The sequence below is a fragment of the Phaseolus vulgaris genome, chromosome 7 (assembly GCF_051622355.1).
Source record: "Phaseolus vulgaris cultivar YP4 chromosome 7, ASM5162235v1, whole genome shotgun sequence".
In the NCBI taxonomy this organism is placed as follows: domain Eukaryota; kingdom Viridiplantae; phylum Streptophyta; class Magnoliopsida; order Fabales; family Fabaceae; genus Phaseolus; species Phaseolus vulgaris.
In genome coordinates, this window is record NC_143504.1 from 33,188,295 (window position 1) to 33,198,238 (window position 9,944).

The 9,944-nt window shown below is 32.7% G+C and overlaps 1 protein-coding gene across 2 annotated transcripts; it reads left to right on the forward strand.

The window, feature by feature from the left end:
• Window positions 1–2,511: 2,511 nt before the first annotated feature.
• Window positions 2,512–6,937, forward strand: LOC137817287 (protein SIEVE ELEMENT OCCLUSION B). 2 transcript variants are annotated; one of them, XM_068620538.2, is made up of 7 exons: window positions 2,512–2,783; window positions 2,898–2,990; window positions 3,153–3,598; window positions 3,750–3,844; window positions 3,990–4,120; window positions 5,543–6,001; window positions 6,137–6,937. In XM_068620538.2, the coding sequence occupies exons 1-7, from the start codon at window positions 2,577–2,579 to the stop codon at window positions 6,716–6,718; spliced, it is 2,013 nt and encodes a 670-aa protein (XP_068476639.1). In that variant the 5' UTR covers window positions 2,512–2,576; the 3' UTR covers window positions 6,719–6,937. The 2 variants fall into 2 exon arrangements, with proteins under 2 accessions (XP_068476639.1, XP_068476640.1); XM_068620539.2 differs by having other exon boundaries at window positions 6,143–6,937.
• The last annotated feature ends 3,007 nt before the right edge of the window (window positions 6,938–9,944 follow it).

The following is a 9,944-nucleotide window of genomic DNA, read 5'->3' on the forward strand; positions in this document are numbered from 1 at the left end:
CTATTAAATATTATTATATATTATTAAATATTATTAATATTATTAATATTATGATTTATGATTTTATAATTCTTCATATTATATTAATATTTTTAATATTATGTATATAATTATTATGATAATAGGTGGTAGGTAATAGAGATTCGTGGGTGATAGTTCGTAAGTAATAGAGATTCGTGAGTAATAGTTGGTAGGTAATATAGATCCGTAGATAAAAGTTGATAAGTATTAAGCCAAGTCATAAAATACCTGGATCTCTAACATCACCCTAATAGGATTTACATCATATAAACTTCAAAGACCAAAAGTCAATAAAACCATTCCATTGCAGGTCTTAAAACTAAATCAATTTAGCAAAACTAATAATCTAGAATCTATCAAATATTTCTTAAAAACATCAATCGCTACAACCTTAGTTTTTTTGGTACTCGGATTACTTCAAAAATATTATAAATGGAAAACTAAATATAGGGGATGTTGAAAATCAAATATCATTAATAATAAAACTTTTTTATAATGTATGAGTGAATACAAATTTTAAAACAGTTTTACAAGATTAGTTACACTAAGAAAGCAAATATTTGTTACTATCTCGTGTTATATTTAAAGTTCATGTGTAAGCGCACAATGAAGTTCATACATACACAACTCTTCCATTAATCATTTTTGCACACCATAAAACAATTCACTCACCCATATAGAAAAACAGTGATGAACCAATATCATCATCAAGAAGGCTCAAATCAAATATGAACCAATATTCAACGTTGTGTTGAATGATCGATATATACGTCAGCTAAACATAACCTAAAAATGACTAAAAGGCAAATGATTGAATGGAAGAAAAGGTAAAAAGGTGCTACACCACACATAGTTAACCAATAAGACAAGAATTCTACATAATGTTTTTCATCATTGTGTACTTCTTTCTTTTCTTTCTTTCATCAACATGAATCATGCACAATTTTAAGCTATTTTTACACATGGGGATAAAGGTTAACTAACAAAAACACAGAATATGCATGATCAACAACTATTTTTCCAATACCAGGAGAGAGAGAAAAAACAAAAGATAAGGTGAATCAGAGCTAAATATTCCATGAAGACCCGTAGGCAGAGATTGACCCAACCATCAACAAACGTTCAGCACAACCATTCTGTTATCTGAACAAATGCTGATTGGAAAAAATTTCCATGGAGAAGTAGTTTTTTTTTTTCTTTTTTATCATAATAGAATGATACTCATCACTGACATTAACATAAATTTACATTCCATGCAACAAACATTTTAGTCATTTAACAAAATAGGGACACAAATGCAACACATTTTAAGGAAAAACAATGAATGGTGGATATTAATGAGTAAACCTTAAATCAGCCATCAAAAGCAAAAGTGCATAGTTTAATGCTAAACAATATTTAAAACAAAAACAAAAAAACTGGTACCATATTACTTATAAAAACAAAGCTAAATGTTATTTAAATAATCATACATTATGTATGCTCCATCATAATAAAATGGCATGGGTCTATAATCTAGTTCGAAGAGGCAAAAATTCAAGGTCATTGAATAAGTTATATTATCGACATTTTTCTTACAAATTATATTACCGATATTTTTCTTACACAATTATATTACCGAATATCCATATATAAAGTACGTATATTCATCCACTAAATCTTCAAATGAGTCATTCTGATTGAATAAACTATCAATTTTTGTATAGAATAAAGTATCACTTGAATTATTAAAATTATAATGCATATATATAATAATCCTTTAAACTTCAAAATATTTTAAAAGCGCTCACATTTTAATATTAACAGATAATTGCTCAATAACGTTATAGTCTCTACATTTAATAACTTAAAATTATGATAGTCTTCATAACTAATAACAAGACTCACGTGACTAACAAATTTTAATTTAAAAAAATTATATGACATTTTTCTAATTCTATAGGCAACGGTATAGTGTCTCATTTTTTCTGGAACTAGAATATTAAATATAAACTTTATTTTATTTTTATTAAGATTATATAGACCCTCCCTTCCTAATATTTTGAAAAAAAGAATATCTTGTGTTAATGTTTGATTTTACAAAAATAATGTTATTTAGTTAAACTTTTCTACTTTTGTTCTGTATAGTTAGTTCACATGAAAATAAACTTAAGTAGTGATGCTTTATTAAAGAAAAATGTCAAATCATTTTCATAGAAAAAACACTTGAACGTCTGTTAAATCATATTTTTATATATGTTTAAAATATCAATATTTGTTCTAAAAATTGCCAATGCTTTTATATGTTAAATCATCCAAATTTGTTTCGTCTATAAAATTAGAGATTTAGAGAATAATTTGTAAATCTTAGGAACTATAATGTCCTAGTTCACATACAGTTATGATGATTAAATTAGTAGTTAACTCCCTAATAATTGACAAAGACTAGCCACAAAAGTTAATGACGTCTTCACTTTATAAATAGTAGGAGTCTGGTTAATCATCAACACAACTCTTCTTCTTTTAATCTTCCCATCTCTCAAAACTTTGCTATTATTCTTGAGAGCTGTGACATAATGGCCGCCAAGCATTCACTCAAGTCTCTCTTTCATCGAAGTTCTGAGAGTGAGCAGAACCCGTTAAACATGTCCGATGAGCAGATATTGGAGGAAATTTACTCAACCCATGTCCACAGTCACACGAAGTTCGATGTGGACTCTCTTTTCATTCTTGTTGAGAACACCCTTAGGCGTTCAACTCTCATTGTTGACAACGTTGTTCAGGTTTACATATATACAATCATCTTTCATATTTCTATTTCTGTTTCCTTATTTTCCTCCGTCTTTGTTTTTCTCAATTTCCTTCTTATTTCCATGCCATTGTGATTAATTTTACAGGGATCCAAATCAAGCCTGGAGCAGCTAGAAGACAAGATCCCCCAAGCCAACTTCAATTCACCACTCTGCACCCTGAGGCAAATTTCTTCCGAGGTCATTCATTAAAATACTCAACTTAATGCAAGTAAAAAAAGAGTAATACTTAATTATGTGTAGATTAATCAGGATTATCAACATGTGACGTGATTGAATCTATCAGACAATTTCTTTTGTATCTAGTATATTTCAGCAAAGTAACATGTTGAATGATGACAGATGACATGCAAGCCTGCCGGAGAGGAAATTGCTCACAAAACTACAATGACAATACTTGTGAAGCTTTCAAACTATGAGTGGGATGCAAAAGCGGTGCTGACACTGGCAGCTTTTGCAATGGAATATGGGGAGTTCTGGTTGCTAGCTCAGCACCAACCAACAGACCCTATTGCAAAATCTGTGGCTTTTCTGAAGCGAGTCCCAGTGCTCACAAGACCTGCAGCACTGCAAAAGCATCGCCAAGCCATCATTGAGCTCAACAATCTGGTCAAAACAACGTTGCTAGTGATTGAGCTGATCTTTGAGTTGGAGAAACTTACAACGTTCGACACAAAGGATGTGCCTGCTTTGTTGCCCGCAATAGAACAAATTCCTGTTGATGTCTACTGGGCCATCATCACCATTGTGACTATTGAGACTCAGATTGATTACCTCACTACCGAATCGTAAGTAACTTTCCATTTTTATCTTGGTCCTTTACGTAAATATATATCCCAGTTTCCCATGCAAATATGTTCTTCGTCGTTTTATGAGTAGAAGTTAATATTAAACACATTTTTTAACCTGTTTAATGATCCCATAATTGCTTGATTTCAGAGGGAACAAGCAAGATCTGTCCCACTATGGTCAAAAGATCAACATCATACTTAGCAAACTTCGGAAGCAAATCATGCTTTGCAGACAACAGATTGGTCGGTAACTTAACTGGATAACCGTTTATCTTTTATGACAAGCAATTAACTTGACGAATTGAATTTTGCATTAAAACTAAAAGTGAACAGAAAAGACCTGAAGTGGCTAAAATGTTAAGCAGATTATTTGTGTTTTCCATTTCAGAGGAGGCAGAGTATCATCACAGGCTCAGGAAATTTTTTCAGACGCCTACTGAAATAATGGAGGTCTTTAAGTTTCTTGTTTTTTCGAAGGATGCCCCACAGCTACTGTTTGATGGTGCCACTAAGACCACGGTTTGTCACACTCTCAACCAAATTTCTACAAAGTCTGGGCAATCATTTAATAACTGCAAAAATTATTATATATGATAATTAAAATTTATAATAAAGAAATTAAATTACTTAAAGGTTTAAAATATTAAGATTTAATTTAGAGATTAAGATAGAAGGTAATAGATGGAAATGATGAAGATCAAATATCTATAATAAAGTTATGATATTTTTACAATACCAAAATATAACTACAACAAATATTAAATATTAATATTTGCAATCGAAAAAAGTGAAAAAAAAAAATCTTTTAGTGAAAATATCCGAAAAACATAAAAGGTTAGATTTTTTTTTTCAAATTTAACAAAATTATAAATTTCTATTAAAATATTAATATTTATTGAATTATTGGGTAAAAAAACTACCTTCGTCAGTGTATTCTTTTAAATTACTCTTAAAATATTTCTTTTTACATGAACATTCCACTACCTACAAATCTTCAACATAATTATATGGGCTAACTTTCCACGATCTGTACAACAGTATCAGTTAAACTTTTATTTAAAAACAAAAATTAATCTTTCAACTTCTACTCAAACAAAATACATGCCGATTAATAACATAAACTAATATAGTATAAGTATTGAAACTTTAACTCAATAAAATAACATATATAACATAATTATGCCAAGTGTAATTAGGGCGTTTTTTCTAATAGAAATAAAGGAAAAGGAAATTGATTTAGATAGGTAGGAGAATTTTCTTTGGCTGTGTGGAAAATATACATTCACGGAAAAGAAAAAGAAGCATTGAAAATATTTACTGAGGAGAAATTATGATCTAAAATAGCATGTGTTTAGCAACTCAATCAATTTTACGTTGAACTAATTGAATTTTTCAACTTACAAAAACAATTAACAAAGATGGATTATGCCTTATGTGGAGATTATCATAAAGATTCTAAACAATGAAATAAAGAATTCTCTTAATTTTAGAGAGTAGGAAAATTAAATATTTTACTCTCAAAGTTACGTAATTTATGGTATAAAAATGTATAATTAAACCCTGAATACACACACGTGTATGTGTGTAACATCACTTGTGTGAAACTGTTCAACTCATCATTCTCGATTTTTCGTTCTGGGACTATTCAATCAAAATGCAAAAAGAGAACACGATCTTCCATAAAGTAAGTATAGATACAGACATATAATTGCTGATAAAAAAAAAAAAAAAACAGACATATAATCTGTAGCATATGACCCTTGTTAGAAAAGTAAATCAATCCTTGGACAAAATGTAGTACAAACATAACCTAAATTATGTGTAAAAAAATTATTTGACAATACATCTAAAATAAATTTAATGCTGTGCAAAATCATTTGTCCACACGATGTCCATTTAGTAGCCTTCGTTATTGATTTGATTGATTGTTTGTTTGGGCAGGTTGAGATCACTGAGCTGAAGAAGAAGAATGTGTTCCTGTTGATATCCACTCTAGACATCACGGATGAAGAGATTACAGTACTACGACCAGTCTATGAATATATTAAAACTAATGATCAATATAAGATTGTGTGGATTCCCATTGTGGAGGAATGGACCGAAAAGCTACACAAGAGATTTGAGGTTTTGAAAAGCAAGATGCCGTGGTGCGTGGTGCAGCACTTTGGCCCAATAGCAGGGTACAAGTACATTAAGGAGGAATGGCACTTCAAAAAGAAGCCTATGGTTGTGGTGTTGAATCCTCAAGGAAAAGTACAACATGCAAACGCTTTCCATCTTATTCATGTTTATGGAATGAAGGCCTTTCCCTTTACTATTGCTGATCAAGAGAGAATTGATAGAGAAATTCACTGGATTGGTTCAGTGGTAGGGGATTCTCACCCTCACATAAGCACCTGGGTAAGTAAGTTTCACAAATGGATTTGCAAATAGTTTTTTGAGCAATCGAGTTTGAATATTTTGCCTTTTATTGTTATCTCAAGCATTGGTATTGCATAAGAGCTTAATTAGAAGGTTGTGGTGTGACTTTCTAAGATGCAGATCAGAGAGCAAAAGTACATTCTCATTTACGGAGGCAGCGACAAAGAATGGATACAACAGTTCACAAAGTATGCAACTACCTTTGCAAATGATAGCACCCTAAAGGAGGCAAATATTCAAATAGAGTTGTTCTGTGTGGAAAAGGAAGATAGAAACTTTCTGAGAAGGTTTTGGAGTGGCATAGAGAGCTTGTTTGTGACCAAGGCTAACAACACAGTTGATGCAGTGACTCAAGAAGTGCAAAGGATGCTTTCTTACAAGAATGAAACTGGATGGGCTGTACTATGCAAAGGGTCATATGTGTTGTTGAGTGGTCATGGAACCACAATCTTGAAGACGGTGTCAGAGTTTGAGAAATGGAAAGAGGGTGTGATGAAAAAGGGCTTTGAGCCTTCCTTCAAAGAGCACCATGAAAGGATTGTGCGCACCACACATCGCTGCGTACACCTTGAAATTCCTAATATTGCAGGAAAGTTGCCAGAGACCATAAAATGCCCGGAGTGTGGTAGGACAATGGAGATTTTCATCAGCTATAAATGCTGCCACAGTGATTCTACTTCAATTGCCATACACTAGAATTCATCACCACCTGCTTGTTTTATGTTATTTATGAATGAGAGAGTGTGGGATTAAACTCGGTTTTCGGTTATGAGTAACCACTATAGGACTAAGCTTTTTGGGTCAAATAAATATTTCTTTCAACACAAGGAGTTCTGTGTGACCTTACAAATAAGGTGTGTCTCTTTTTATGTAATTCGTTCTTGTTATAATGACAGGCTGATTCCTTTGCATTGCACAAACTATTGCCAACATATTTTTTATTTTTATGAATATAATAATCAATTTTTTTTTTCTTCTAAGTCTCTTTTATTGATTTTGTTCTTGGAAGTTTTAAAAAAATTAAAATGATTTTTGTTTCTTAACAATTTTAACAATTAATCGAGAGGCATTTAGTCGTCTTATGTGATGTTATGGAAGTAATCTTTCTAAAGTGTTAGCTTAGAAACAAGTTACGTCATAAAAAAATTATTCACTTAGTTCGTAAGCTTGATGCAAATTGTAGATTTACCCAATTTGCTAAAGATCAACTAATTAAGGTCCACAACACTCAAGCATAAGGTTTCTATAGTGCAATTGAGAACAAAAAAAATCACACTTTGGTTGAGACAAATTTACCATGTGAAAAAATAATCACACTTAGGTTTTGAAATAAATTTACCACCTGAATTCGCTAAAATAAAACAATATTAACCCTAAAAAGAGTCATACAAAACGATTCCAACATTTTTGGACTCTTATTTTTTTAGTGCAAATCTTTCTTCTTGAGTGCATTATAATTTTTTCTCTCCTTTATAAAATAGTCGAGTGATACAAGTGAGTAAGTGGCTAAGATTGTTATTTTTCACTAATTGTTTGTTTCTTTTTTGTGCAAATTATGTCTCATTTGTCTTTTGGAGAATCTTCAAAACCACAATCGCCTCAAAAGACACATCTTTTGGGAGAACTTGCAGACACCGAGAGGAGCTTGATCCAAAAAGAAGAGGAAATGAGGTAACTAGTGGAAAGGTTGAAAGGATTAAAAGCGGCTCAAGAGAGACAAGCTAGAGAAAGTAGATGGGAGCCTAGAAGAGCTACTAGACATTACATGCACTATGGAAGTCAAGAAGAAGAAGAAGATTGGAGTGTGCAAAATTTTGAAGAGAGGCGCCATCAACACCAACATCAATAAAAGAAGTTCATTCCTTTTGTAAAATTACCTAGTTTTAATGGAGATAGTGACCCAAACATTTATCTAGGATTGGAAAATAAGGTATGTACCGACCAGGTCATCGGGTGTGATGACGTGGACAAGAGAAAGGTAGGTGGTAAAAAAGTCAACACAGTCGTCGTATGTAGAAGTGGGGTTCTGCATATGCATAGTCGGTTATCGCCGAGACGTGTCACTATCCGAGAGAAAGACATCGCCTAAGCGGACATCGCCTAAGCGGACGTCGCCTAAGTAAGACATCGTCTGAGTAAGACATCGCCCGAAGAGTCAACCCGCATGACGTAAGCATTTCACAGAAAGGGGGGCCCATATGATGGGATAACCCTAAGTTAGGTGGCGGCACTGTGGGTCCCTCCGCACAGAATAAACAATTAAGTCAAAAGGGCACGTGACTATGCCCACGTACTCATAAAAGATCTTCAAGGAAGGCTGCATGCATGACACGTGATTAATTAGGGCACCTAAATAGTATGATGGCACAAGAGATACGGCGCCCAAGTTAGAACCCTACGGCCACATGGTTAGTCATTGGACTCTAGATAAGGGAAGTCCATGTGCCAGATATGCTCAGATCCCAGTAGTAGCGGCGCAAGGACCTTCTCCAAGGAACCCTAGATAATAGCAAGCAACGCAAAGATAAACCCTAGTTTCCACCTATATAAAGGGCATGAAGAAACCCTAGTGGGGTATGTTTTCACAGTTGCATGAGTTTTAACCTAGCTCTCATAAAGTTACCCAGAACAGTAGTCCCTAGTTGTTCTTGACGGCACACCCAGCTGTAAGCACAAGGAAATTAGGGCCACACAGTTCCAGTTGTTGAGATTACTATACAGTTTCTAGTTACTTTGGTGTTTCTCGCTAGCTGACTTGAGCGTCGGAGTACAAACGGCCGCGAGGGCGCCCCTTTGTTCTTCTTTTTCAGGTACACACAGACGAGGCAGAACGAAGGTGCCCTAGCTCGTTAGAACAAGCCACGCATAAAGACGACCCAGGTCAACCGGCCAGAACAAGGTAGAACAAATCTTTAATGTATATGAGGTCGAAGAAGACCAAAAGGTTAAGTTATCTTCCCTAGAATTTTTAGACTATGTCATGCAATGGTGACATCAAACTGTAATGAACATTGGGCTAAACAAGAGGTCAGTCGTGGTCTCTTGGTATGATTTAAAAGAATGCATGAGCGTGCGGTTAGTTCCTCCTCTTTATAGGAAGGAACTCTTGTTGAAGCTCCAACGACTTCATCAAGGACCTAGGACAGTAGATGAATACTTTAAGGACTTAGAAACCACTTTGACTAAAATTAATATGCATGATAGTGAAGAGTCAAAGATAGTTATGTGAGTGGTTTAAGGAGAGAATTTAAAGATATTATAGAGTTATATGAGTACTCTTCTTTAAAGAAATTGGATCACCTAACCACCAAGGTAGAATCAAAAATTTTGAAGAAAACAACTTTCAAAAATACTCATAATGATGACATCTACAAATCTTCATGGAAGGATAAAACACTACAAGAAAATCTGAAATTACATACAAATAACATACCGATAAAAATTCGTATGTAAAGTCAATGTTACATGCGGATATTTACATACGGATTCTAATCCGTATGTAAGATATTTAAAATTTAATTAAAAAAAATAAATTATTCCGTATGTAATTTATTTCATATTTAATTAAAAAAATATTATATACAGATTATATCCGTATGTAATGTATTAAAAATTTAACTAAAAAAATTGTAACTAAAAATGTTACATACAGATAAAATCCGTATACAACTTATTTCAAATTTATTTAATAAATATCTAATATATTATTAATATTTATAATATTAATAGTATTTATAAGATTAATAGTATTTATAAGATTAATAATATTAAAAATATTAGTAATATTATTAATATTATTAGTAATATTTGAGTTTGAGTCCTATCCACTGCAATTTGTTTCCAACATTAATAATCATTATAATAACATATAGATCCAGAATCTGTATGTAACACTTACCTTCCACCTCTCACCATAGAGTTT